The sequence below is a fragment of the Hydra vulgaris genome, chromosome 01 (assembly GCF_038396675.1).
Source record: "Hydra vulgaris chromosome 01, alternate assembly HydraT2T_AEP".
NCBI lineage: Eukaryota > Metazoa > Cnidaria > Hydrozoa > Anthoathecata > Hydridae > Hydra > Hydra vulgaris.
Genome location: NC_088920.1, coordinates 71129094 through 71142565, shown reverse-complemented (window position 1 = coordinate 71142565; position 13472 = coordinate 71129094). Strand labels below are relative to the sequence as shown.

General features: G+C 27.1%; 1 protein-coding gene across 1 annotated transcript; it reads left to right on the top strand.

The window, feature by feature from the left end:
- Positions 1 to 140: 140 nt before the first annotated feature.
- Positions 141 to 461, top strand: LOC136074686 (uncharacterized). The gene has a single exon (XM_065787026.1). It carries the CDS (start codon positions 141 to 143, stop codon positions 459 to 461), a length of 321 nt encoding a protein of 106 aa, XP_065643098.1.
- The last annotated feature ends 13011 nt before the right edge of the window (positions 462 to 13472 follow it).

Below are 13472 nucleotides of genomic sequence, written 5' to 3'. Positions count from 1 at the left end.
ATCATTTTTTTGCATATAATATTTACAATGTTGATGAGACTGGTATCACTACTGTAAAAAAACCAAACAAGAAAAGTGCTCGAAAAGGTATTAAGCAAGTTAGAGCGTTAACATCTCAAGAACGGAGGACACTAGTGACAATGGTGTTAGCTGTAAATGCATGTGGCAGTAGTGTGCCTCCAATGTTTCTATTTCCGAGAAAGAAATTTTTTGATCACTTTATTCGTGATGGACCAAATGAATGCATTGGTGCTTCGAATGGGTCAGGCTGGATGAATGAGGAGTGCTTTGTTACTTACTTAAACCACTTTATTTGGCATGTCAAGCCCACAAAAGAGAGCCCTGTGCTATTACTTTTAGACAACCATCAGTCTGTTCAATTAATAATATTGTGTAAAGATAATGGCATAGTTTTGCTTTCCTTCCCTCCTCATTGCACACATAAATTGCAACCTAGATAGATCTGTATTCGGACCATTCAAAAAATGCGTTGCTAATACACAAGACTCATGGATGAAACAATGGCCAGGAAAAATTATGAGTATATATGATTTGCCAGGAATTGCAAAAATAGCCTTACAGAATTCTCTTACACAACAAAACATAATATCTGGTTTTAGAGTGGCAGGAATATTACCATATGATAATGATATATTTTCAGATGCAGATTTTGCTCCATCATTTGTTACTGATCGTCCAGCAACTCAATCTAAAGCAGGTATTGATATAAGTATATCAACTTCAATCTCGGATGCAATTCCATCTCCGGCATCATTAGAATTTTCCCCAGAGAACGAAAGACCTCTGCCAAAAGCAAAACCTAGGAAAGAAATACTCACTAGACCAAAGAGAAAGTATGCAGAAATTCTTACAAATACTCCAGTAAAACAGCGACTTATGGCTGAAAAAGAAGTTAGTTCTAAAAAGAGAAAGTCTAATACTTCTACATCAAAAAACAAAAACAATAAACATTAAAGGTGAATTAATTAAATGGAACATAAACTGGAATTAATGTAATTTTATTTTAATTAATGTAAAAAACATTAAAAGGAATTAATGTAATTTTTTGCATTAAAAAAATTGTTTTATAAACAAAATGTTATTGTTTTTTTATCCTAAAATCAGAAAAAAACAGAACTTAAATATCCCAAACACTCCTCTTGCCTTTATTTTAAACTTAATTGTTGTTTATTTGACCAGGAGAACTTTTTTTTTTAAAAACGGTTTTGAGTTTACTAAACAAGTCAGGTATATGTGAAGTCTGGCATAATAAATGTATTGCAACTCAAGAAAAATACTACTTTCTTTTATTGTATTTATAAAATTTTGTTGCCAAATGCGGGGTAAGTTGCAACATTTTTTTTCATTTTTGTTTCACTATTGAGGAATAACTAAGTTTTATATTATATTTATCAATGTTGGATTAACATGTCACTAAGACCTATTTTATAACCCTGAAAAAAAAATTCAAAAATATTGAAGTTTAAGGAGATAAATGCAGTTTTTTTAATTTTGTTGCAACTAGCCCCAGTCTCCCCGACTTCTTTAAACTTTGAAAAAACATTTGCTGGTGTACAGTTTGAAAGAAAAACACTTCGAAAACGATATCTTCCCTGAAATTATTCGACTAATTATTCCGGGTTGTGAGAGTGCACTTTGAACAGCTTCATTAATTAAGCCAATACCTTTTAACAGTTTTTGCTTCCTACAAATCTTTTACCCTTACATGAGAGTGTTCTTGGTGTAATACATTACAATACAATACATTAGATACAAGTGTCAGATTGACATTTATTTGGAGCAAGTTATAAATTTCAGCTTGTTATTCAGGTACTGGTTTGCGATAATCGTGGTATAGGTGATATGACTCCGAAGATACTTCGTGATTACTGAGCAATAAATCTTGTAACAACTAACTCTTTAAGAACATTAAACGTTATTGATATTTTAAACAAACATCCTTTTGCAAAGACGGGTTGAACTTTAGTTTTTGAGCCTTGTTTTGGGCCCGAAGTAATTTAGAAATAATCACAAAGAACTATTTATAAATATCTAAGTATATTGTAAAGTAACCCGAACTTAACTTGTGCTATTATGTAATAAATATACTAAAACTTCTAAAAACCGCTTCGGCATACAAATGAAAAGTTTCTCAAATATGAAAACATCAAAAAATTTTATTTTTAATGAAAATTATTTTTTTTTTTTCGAATGGTTATTATCTTAGCGCTTTGGTGCAGATCAGCTTTTCCCATAGAACACAATCTTGCGTAGTTTAAACTCTAATGTATTGGAGGTATAAGCATGTTAAATTTAGGTTTATTTTTTGAGTTTTGCGTTTGACGTTAGTGGATGATGTTGGGGATTAGTATGGTCTCCAAAAATGCAGCAATAGCGGGTGCAATAGGCGCTTGACCGCATTTGGCTTTACCTAATAATATTGGCAACTAGTAAGATTTACAGTGACACTGGAATACCGAGTTCAGTGGGTGCTTGGCACTATTTGCCTTGTAGAGATGCTGAAATTAAGGAATCTCTGTAAGGCAAGATGTCTTGTACTCTAACACTCAATAAGTACAATAGGCGTAAATAAAGCATTGTACAAAAGTTGTAAAATGCTTTGTGTGTCAATTCAAAAAAAAGAAAATAATTATCTTAAAACAAGGTAATTTACTTTAAAAATTTGTTGTAAAACATTTGAGTGACATGTGTTTTTTGACAAATAAAAAGAATTTAATCTAGCTAAAACAGGAAGAAAAAAAAAAATTCTTTTTGGATGGATGTATAAAATATTCATCACCTTTTAATTTTGATGTTCAGAGTTAATAAAAATATTTATAAATTTTAGATAAAAAGTCATATATTATCATAGATATTTTGGCAAAGAATACATTTTGACAATTTTTCGTTAATGAGCATGAAAGGAATTATTATTAATATAACCATTATAACGTTGGCTCATGATGTTGGCTCAGTGCAATAAGGTTTTAACTGATATTTTGCGAAATGTTGTTTTGCAAAATTTTTTGCAAATATCAAAATTTTTTTGATTTGCATCGAAAACAACTCAACTTTCAAACCGTTTTTCTTTTTCGTTACGCAAAAATGTCAGTTAAGTTACAACCTTTTTGTTAGAAGACTGCAAAATGGGGTAGTAAAACGCTTGCCTCCTACTCAAAAGATTTACGGCCTAATCATATCGTATGCCACTGGAAGTAATGTTTTTCTATGCTATAATTTAGTTTAACAAAGTTTGGAGGTGGAAGTTGATGAATAAAAAATTAATGACCTCGGACCAGTATGCCAATGAAGAAATTATAATAAGGCACATTAAAAGAACTGAAAAATTATTATAACTAAATATTACCCAATAAAATATTTTTGCATTTATTGTTTCCCTACTTTGTTTCACAATTTTTATATATTTAAGAGTTCCTTTCTTTAGGTGCTATTAGTAGGGATCAAATTGCACTAATTTCAAGATTGGAACCAAGTTAATCTAGGTTTGGAAAAGAAATAATTATGACTGTTAGAAATAATTATGACTGCTAGAATCGCTTGATGAGAAAAAAATCATGTAACATGATAGTTTCTCAGTAGTTTCTGACTATCATCACGCCTTTTTGTATTTATTGTTTACATTCTTGTGTAAAAATAAGTAAAATTAGCTGGAGGGTATTAATTTGGTAATAAATCAACTTTAAATAAAGTATTATTCTAATTCTACTTTTTTTTAAAAAAAGCAAGAACATTTAATAAAAATTGTGGTAGCGAAAAGAAATCAATGAATAGAACTTTTTACAACAATGAAAACTTATGAAATGTTAATATATATTATAAAAGAAGTTTAAATATACAAAGTGTATTAAATATATTTTTTTACATTATAAAAAGTAGCATTGAAGAAAAATAGTAAACATAAACAAACAAATAAATATTGTGTACATATAATCGATTTTTACAAATCAAAGAAGTGAAATTTGTCTCAACTGGTGACATTCAGGTTTGTTATTTAAAAGAATTTTACAAAGCAAGAGGCAATGCAGATACATTATTTGTCTGACTGCTTTAAAAAAAAAAAAATACATATGTAAACACATGTATTAAATTTTAATTGGAACAAAAAAACTGACTTATCAAATTTTTATCCTCAGTTAAAAATTATTATTCTTTTAATAAAAAAAAGAAAGTAAAATATAATAAAAAAGACAGATTAAAAGTAAAAACCATTCTAAAAGATATAATTACAAAAATTCAACATTGGGACTCTGATTTTCATTGTCTTTCCTTTAAGAAACTTTTCAATCATATCTGTTATCACTTACTTATCTGTTTTCAAGGCGACTTTAATCGGGAAAGAACTACATGATATCCAAATTTTACGAAATAAGAATATTCAAATAATCATATTACTTGTTAACCATTTTTTGAAATACTGGTTTCTATAGCAACCTAGTAGACAAATTAAAATTTTCTTTCATCTTGATCTATTAGTAATTTTGTGAAATTGCAAAAATCACTTTTATTTTTGTTATACAGATCTTTGAGTAAAACACACCAATGTAATGTTAAACAATTACAAAATAAAACTGTTTAAAAACGGTTTACTATGAGTTACGTATTTAGAAATCATTTCTAAATACTTTTTGAGTATTTTTTCAAGATTTAGGTGAATAATTAGTGAATAAGAAAATCAAGGAAAACAATAATCTAAAAAAATGGATACAGTATACATAAGGGATAGATACTTTGCAATAATAGTTTATCTTTATTGACTATTTGAAGTGTAAATGATACAAGCAAAATTAATAGGTTATATAATAGTTTACTTTCTTGTTGTATGTAGCAACCGTCAAATTATGTTTTTGACTAACAGGAGAGTAAATTTTGCTGCAAAAATAATTAATAAACAGTTCAACTTCGCTGCAACTTTTAAACAGTTTTCCAATAACAAGATCAGCCGTTAATTTATTTTGTTTTTAAACAAACACAGGTTCACTCGCGTCGGGAGAAATACAACATTCAAAACAGCGGGGTGCGACTCGGCAAAATTTGCTTTAAAACCCTTGTAATTGCTAACGCAAAGGCTTTTGGGATGTGTAGTACAGCCTGATTGTAAACATAAACAACAAAATATTGTTTTTAAGTATTAAAAGATTACTATTTTCATTTTTTTATTGCATGATTCAATCAATTTTAATTTATTTTTCTTTTCATTTAATTTAAATTGACTAAATATAGTTCGGAATGCTGATCAGTGTCTGGCGGATTTTGCGCTGCTACTAATTTTCAGCATAAACGACGAAAAAAATGTTGCTAAAAGTGCGTCATTTTTTTCTTTTACAAAAGATACAAATGACAAAAATAAGTTTGTATATATATATATATATATATATATATATATATATATATATATATATATATATACATATATATATATATATATATATATAATTATGATATATATATATATATATATATATATATATATATATATATATATATATATCATAATTTATTATTAAACAATCATTACTATCTATCTATATATTTGCCTTTACTCAATAATGCTGCTTTTACTACTATCTTGCTATTTTCCTCCAAATATATAATCACTAAATGTGTTTGTTTTTATGCTATATGTGTGTGTTTTAACTATGTGTGTGTTTTTATTCTCTGAGTTCAAATAATTGTGGGAGCTAGGGGGACCTGGGTACACCAAATAATTTTTTTTTAAACGCTTTATTTTATTAGAAACCTGTTGTAAAAAAACTTTATTTCAATATCATTTATTTTCTTGAGATAAATTTAAAATCTGCGAAAACCTTACATTTTCTCTATAATGCATTTTATTGCAAAAAATGAAGTATTTATTGTAATACAGTTGAGATTTTTACACATCACAATTCAATTGTCAAATCGAATAATGTTATTATCAACATTTTTTTCAAATTATTATCAGCATTCTATTAGAAGGCAAATGTTTGTTTGTTTGTTTTGCTGAGAACAAGAGTAGTTAAGTAATGTCGAGCAAAAAATTTATTAACATATCGAATTACTTCTCTGAACTCTGCAATAAGTGTAACCAAAAACTAATTTAAAAAGGTTTGTTTTAGTTATTATAAGTTATTATTTTCAAATTTTTTCTTGATCATAACTCTCCTCCTAACCACTTTTTTTTTCAATCGAAGAAACCCCTCCCCCCATATTAAAATTGTGGTTACGGCTCTGATTTATATATATATATATATATATATATATATATATATATATATATATATATATATATATATATATATATATATATATATATATATATATATATATATATATATATATATATATATATATATATAAATTAGTAAAAAACACTTATCTAACTTTTATCTTCGACTTGAAGTTTCACCATTGCTGGATCATCAGGAAGAGTTACTAAATCTCAAAAAAAAATTCAATTTATAGAAAAAAATATTTTACAGGAAGTTATAAATTATTATAAAAAATTTTTAATTACTATATTTTTTTGTTAACGGGAAGTTACAGAAAGTAATTTTGAAATAATTTTCTTTGGAATGGGGATAGTTTAATTTGGTCATTTGTTTTTATAATTTTTTAAGAGGTATTTATTTTCGTGCCTACATTTAGAAATTAATTCAGATTTTTTATTTAATAAATTTTCTTGATTTAAATGAATAATTATTTCGTCGGGGCCACAACTCGATAAAATTAGAAAAGAAATTATTAAAGTTTTTAAAAATATTGGCTTCCTAATTGAAATAAATATAAATTTAAAAATAGTGAATTTTCTTGATGTCACATTTAACCTCTCAGAACGTTCCTATAAGCCCTACAAAAAACCTATTGACGAATTATTGTATATTAATGTAAATTCGAACCATCCCCGTCAAATTCTAAAACAAATTCCAATTTCAATTAACAATAGGCTAAACCAAAACTCTTCTAATGAAAATATTTTTAACTCCTCTAAACGCGTTTATGAAGACGCCCTTAAAAAAAGTGGCTTTCAAAATTTCGAGCTAAAATTTGAAAAGAAAATTGCAAAAAAGCGTAATAGAAATACTCTTCGACACTTCTTGATAATATAATAACTAATAACATTCATAATAACCGTCTTAACACAGGTATAATCAAAACTGACTTATCAGATCATTTCCCAACATTCTTAGTTACTAATAACCTAATAAATAACAACATTCCTTCTAAAACTACCATATTTAGGCGACAGATCAATGAAAACTCTGTAAAACAGTTTCAAAACCTTTTAAGAAACAACGTTGATTGGAATCTGGTATTGCAATCAAACGATGCTAACAACTCATATGATCTATTTCTAAGTCAATTCTGCAAGCAATATGAAACAGCATTTCCTAAAAAACAAATTATAGTGAACACAAAAACAGTTATGACTCCATGGATGTCTAATGGGTTACTAAAATCCTCAAAAAGAAAACAAAAATTATATGATAAATACTTAAAAAAAAAACTTATAAAAACGAAATGACATATAAAAACTACAAAAATGTATTCGAAAAAACAAAAAAAATCTCTAAAAAGCTTTATTATGCAAAACTATTAGACAAAGCATGCGGAAACAACAAAAAAACTTGGAATGTAATTAAAGAAGTAATTGGCAAAAATAATTATACGAGAAACACTCTGCCAAAAAAAATAACAGTTGATGATAAAAATGTTTATGATAAATCAATTATTGCTGAAAAATTAAACAGTTTTTTTATTATCGTCCAATTTTGGCATCAAAAATTCCTCTGAATTCAACTTCATTTGAGTCTTATTTAAAAAATTACGATAAAGTTATGGATGAACCTAATCTTAAATTAATTGAATTGCGAACCGCCTTTTATAGTCTTAAAAACAACAAAAGTGCTGGATTTGATAAAATTAACGTTAATGTTGTAAAATCTGTTTATCATATAATCGAACCTCTTTTGTTTCACATCTTTAATCTTTCTTTTAAAACAGGTAATGTTCCGGAAAAATTAAAAATTGCACGAATCGCACCAGTTTTTAAGACTGGCGATGACTCTATTATTTCTAATTATAGACCTATATCTATATTACCGTGTTTCTCAAAATTGCTTGAAAGAATAATGTACAACAGGCTATTTAATTATCTATCAGAAAACAAAATGTTGTACTCAAAACAGTTTGGTTTTAAGAAAAAATGTTCCACTGAACATGCAGTGATTGATATAGTCAATCAAATAACAAACGCATTTAGTACTAACTACTTTACATTAGGAGTTTTCATTGATCTGTCAAAGGCTTTTGATACTGTAAACCATAACATAATTATAAAAAAACTTGAATATTATGGAGTAAAAAATAATAACTTACTTTGGTTCAAAAGCTATTTGACCAATAGAATGCAATTCATCCAATATGCGCAAAAACAAACAATTCCATATGCTGTAACTTGTGGTGTCCCCCAGGGCTCTATTTTAGGACCCTTATTATTCTTAGTATATATAAATGGTTTAAATTTAGCAACACACTTCTTAAACCGCATTTTTTTTTGCAGATGACTCCAATCTTTTTTATACTCACAGAGATATTAAAACACCTTTTGAAACAGCTAACGAAGAGTTGGATAAGGTTAATGAATGGTTTATAAGTAATAAACTGTCTCTAAATGTGGAGAAAACCAAATTTATTTTATTTCATAAAGTAAATAAATTAGAAAATATTCCAAATAAACTCCCAAATCTAATAATCAATAACGCTAACATTAAAAGAGAAACTTTAGTTAACTTTTTGGGCGTAATATTAGATGAACAGTTACGTTGGAGTGATCATATAAAAAGCATTGAGAAAAAGTTATGAAAAAATATTGCCATGATATATAGGGCTAAACCATTTCTAAATAATAAATCTTTAAAAAGTTTATATTTTTCTTTCATTCATTGTCATTTGATTTATTGTAATATTGCATGGGGAAGTACAAATCATACAAAATTAAAAAAATTGTACAGTAAACAAAAACATGCCTGCAGAATATTATTTGGAGCTGATAAAATTGTACCATGCGAGCCTCTTCTGCGTATACTGGGCGCATTAAATGTTTATAAAATAAACTTACATCAAGTTTTAATGTTTATGTATAAAACAAAAATGGGACTATCTCCTAAAATATTTCAGTCCTATTTTGAAAAAGTAGAGCATAAATATCCGACAAAATTTTCAAATAATAACTACATTGTCCCTAAATATAATTCAAAACAAATTACATATTCAATTCAATATCGTGGACCCTATTTGTGGAAAAAGTTTCCTAATATTGCAAATACGGAAAAAGTTAGTATACATCAGTTTAAAAAAGAATCGAAACAGGTGTTATTACATATGGATTTTAATATATCCGATTTTAAATGCCTCTTTTAAACTAAAAATCAATTATATAAAATATGTATCAGAATTTATCAATTTATCAATTTTTGTTTGTTAGTTTTTTCATTATTTGAGTTATGGTGTTTCCTCTAATCTTAAAAGTTATTGGTGAAATCTTAGTTTTTCAACATTTTACTTAACTATTAATGAGTTGTTATTTATTTTACTTTTAATTAAATTGGTTAGAAATATACATACATAAAACGGTTTTTTTTTAATTAAGTACTCTTTTATTTTGAATTTTTTGTTCTTTATTTAAATATTACTTTATTACAAATTGTTATAAATTTTATTTTCATATTCTTCAACAAATACTTTGTATAATATACGTATATAGTGTGGCTCTTGAAAATACGTGCTCTTTAATTAATTTATTTATTTTTTGTTTTTCTTTTTTACTTTTCTTTCAGTTTTTCTTGTTTACTTGATTATTACTCTTAACATGAATATTGTTCTTGAAGTATTTCTTAAATTAATTGTTATTTATTTTTACATTTATAACTTTTAATAAATAGTTTGTAAAGTATAAATATATTATCCGGCTATTGTAAATACGTACGATTGGGGCTCGGTGATAAGACAAAATAATTTCTTCTACTTGCCCCGCCAGTTTTTTTTTATTTATAAACCATGTAAATTGTAAAAGTTATTAAACGGCGAAATAAATAAATAGAAAAAAAAAAAAAAAAAAAAAATAGAAACATAATTTGGTTCAACCCCCGTACAGCAAAAATGTTTCAACAAATATAGGTAAAATTTTTCTAAAATTAGTAGACAAACATTTTCCTCCCTCTAATAAATTACATAAGATTTTTAACAGAAATACCATTAAAGTAAGTTATAGTTGTACAAAAAATTTAGAAAGAATTATAAAAGGCCACAACTACTCGTTAATTAATAAAAATGAACATATAAAAGAAAAAAACACTGATTATTGTAATTGTAAACAAAAAATAGATTGCCCTCTAAATGGAAAATGCCTTTCGAAAAATGAAATTTACAAGTGCATTGTTTCCTCACAAAACAACCCTGATAAACAATATATTGGCTTAACAGAGGGGGAATGGAAAAAACGTTATGCCAACCACAAATAATCGTTTAAACACAAAAAATATTCAAAAGAGACTATGCTGTCAAAATAGATTTGGAATTTAAAAGAAAAAAATAAAAATTTTAATTTATTGCTCTGTTCTTTAAGAACATTGACCACTCTATTTGTAAAATACACTAACATAATTTACATATATATATATATATATACATTCACTAGAATTGGTAATATTAAAAAAACACGCTACCTAAAAAATCTAAAAATGCTTTTTAATGCGACAAGTTTGTTTGCTAAAATTTTACTTTGACTTCCATAATAAAACCTTTTTCCAGCGTAAACTTCAGTGTTTCAATATTTATCCATTCTATCTAACGCAAGGAGTGAGACAGTGATCGATTCTCTCGCCTCATTTGTACAATCTTTACACTCAAAACCTACTAGAAACCTTACAAAATGAAAGTGTCGTAGGAACATCAATAAATGGAAACTACATGGGTGTTGTAGCATATGCTGATGACATTATACTTCTTAGTTCCACCCTCTCTGGCCTACAAAAGCTAATTAATATCTGTAACATTTACACAAAAGAAAATTGCATAAAATTGAATGCTGACAAAACCGAGTTTTTGGCCACCGGAAAACATCAAATTTAAAAATGCACGATAACACTCAACCACCAAAAAATAAAACTAGACAATAAACTTACTCATCTAAGCTTTATATGGGACACAAACTATTCACCAATTGCCTCACTTAATCGTTTAAACATTGATAACCGAATATCCCATTTCCGGGCAGTAATACAGTCTTTAATTCAAGCTGGAATTCGTTTTGTTCACCCAAACTCTATTGTCCAGTTATATAAAACTTTAGCTGTTCAAACACTAACGTATGGTCTTGAGCTTTGCGACCATAAAGAAATGTTATTGCAAAAGCTTGATATAGTAGGAAGAATTGCACTGAAGTCACTACTAAACGTTTCAAAACATAGTAAAAATTATATACATCCCCTATTTTGTATTGAAGATATATCTATAATTACGCAACAAAATAAGATAAACTTATTTATTCGCCTGTTGAAAAATAAAATGACATTTGATATTCTTAAGTCGCAGTTAAACAACGAATCAGGTCCACGACCTTTTGTAGATAGCGTCAAGGCTCTGTGCAATAGTCATAAATTAAATATAGAGAAACTAATGCAACACAAAGAAAAAATAAAAATTACTGGTTTAAAAAATATAATTCCTGAAACGGATCTTAAAATCTTAAAATGTGCAGTTGAGTACTGGAACTCAAAAGAACAAAGAACAATCTTTAAGGATGTTCTTGAAAATAAAATTCCTACATCCTAGAGATTTTTTTGAAACTTTTTATTTACCTTACTTGTAATATATAGTGGGTGTTTAACAAATATATAAATTGAAAAAAAAAAAATTATTTTAAAAGAAGGAAAATTTCCGCTCAATTTTGTCAAATGGGTACTTTACGTACAAATAACGGAAAATAATTCCTAAGGAACTTTTTAACAGAGTATGGTTTTACCATGATTTGAATTTCACCTCAAGATAAAAACATAGTGCTATTTTTATTGATTTCATTTTTATTACAATACTGATTTTAAGGAAAGTCTGTCATTGGAAAATTGGTTTATTTTCTTTGTATTTTAAATTTTAAATCATTTTACAACCCATTGTTTTAAGCAATTTATTATTTTATGATATAAATTATTTTTAAATAATAAGGCTAAAATATCAAAACAAATGAAATTAAGTTTTACTTTAAAAATTGCAGAACCAGATAAGTCGCAGGTCAAAAACCACCATGCCCTTGAGAGAGAAATGTAGTTAGCCATTATATTATTATTGTTGTTATTATTAATTTCTCTTTCACTGATTAAACAATATTACAATTTTTCATATAAAATAAATCATCGTAAACAAAAAATCTAAATAAAACATCGTAAACATAAAAAAACTAAACATCGTAAACATAACATTCTTTTGATACCTTGAGTATTTTATTACTCAGAATAAGAACCTGCCTAATTTTAAAGAAATGCAACTTTAACTTTATGAAATTCAAGGCGTGTGAAACAACTCCATATTTGTTTATTTTCGCCTAATAATCTGATTTTTTTCCGCAAGTTCCATATAATCTTTGCACTTCTTAGAAATCTAAATGTAAATAGTTTTAAAATTAGAAACTTATGCATTTTGTTTACTTTTTTTTGTTTATTTTTCTCTTACTACTTTTTAACCTTTTATGGTTTTATGATATAAATAGTTTATACTCCTGCTTAACAGATTTATTTACGGCTACGACTATATGAAGCTCTCCGAAATGATGGGAGGAGGCTAATAAGAATAAGACTAACAATATTTTTCCGGCCAGGAAACTTAGCTAGTCTTGTACAAACCCCTTTTAACTAGTCAGGGCATAAAGTGGGTGAACTTTATGAGATCAAAGCATTTAAAAAATTTCTAATTACTGTGTATTAGCCCTCAACGCTATCGCGTTTAAAAACCACGTTTTTTAAATTTCATACATACCACCAGTCAACAAAAATAATAGTAATAAAAATGCGCACAATCAATATAGATAAACAAACAATAACTTTTTGTAATGACGTTATTATATATAATGCTATATAGCAAATGATTTGAAAATTTCTAATCGCGCCGATTGTTTGAAATGCCCTTAAAAACTCAAAAAATGTAAAAATGGTAAACTTTAAAAGTGTGGCGCGATTATGAATAGTAAGCCAAAATAAAAAATAAAATAATTTCATTAGAAAAGAATACCTTTAACAATATTTATATAGGCCTCAACGCTATCGTGTTTAAAAACCACGTTTGTTCATATTTTTGTTCATAAGGGTTAAAATAGGATGGGCTAAGATTGATCTTTTTCTAATTCAAGAAGAGAAATCTTATTATGTTTGGATTAAAAACCTTCCTAGAATGATTTACTATAACAGCAAACATAACGGTCT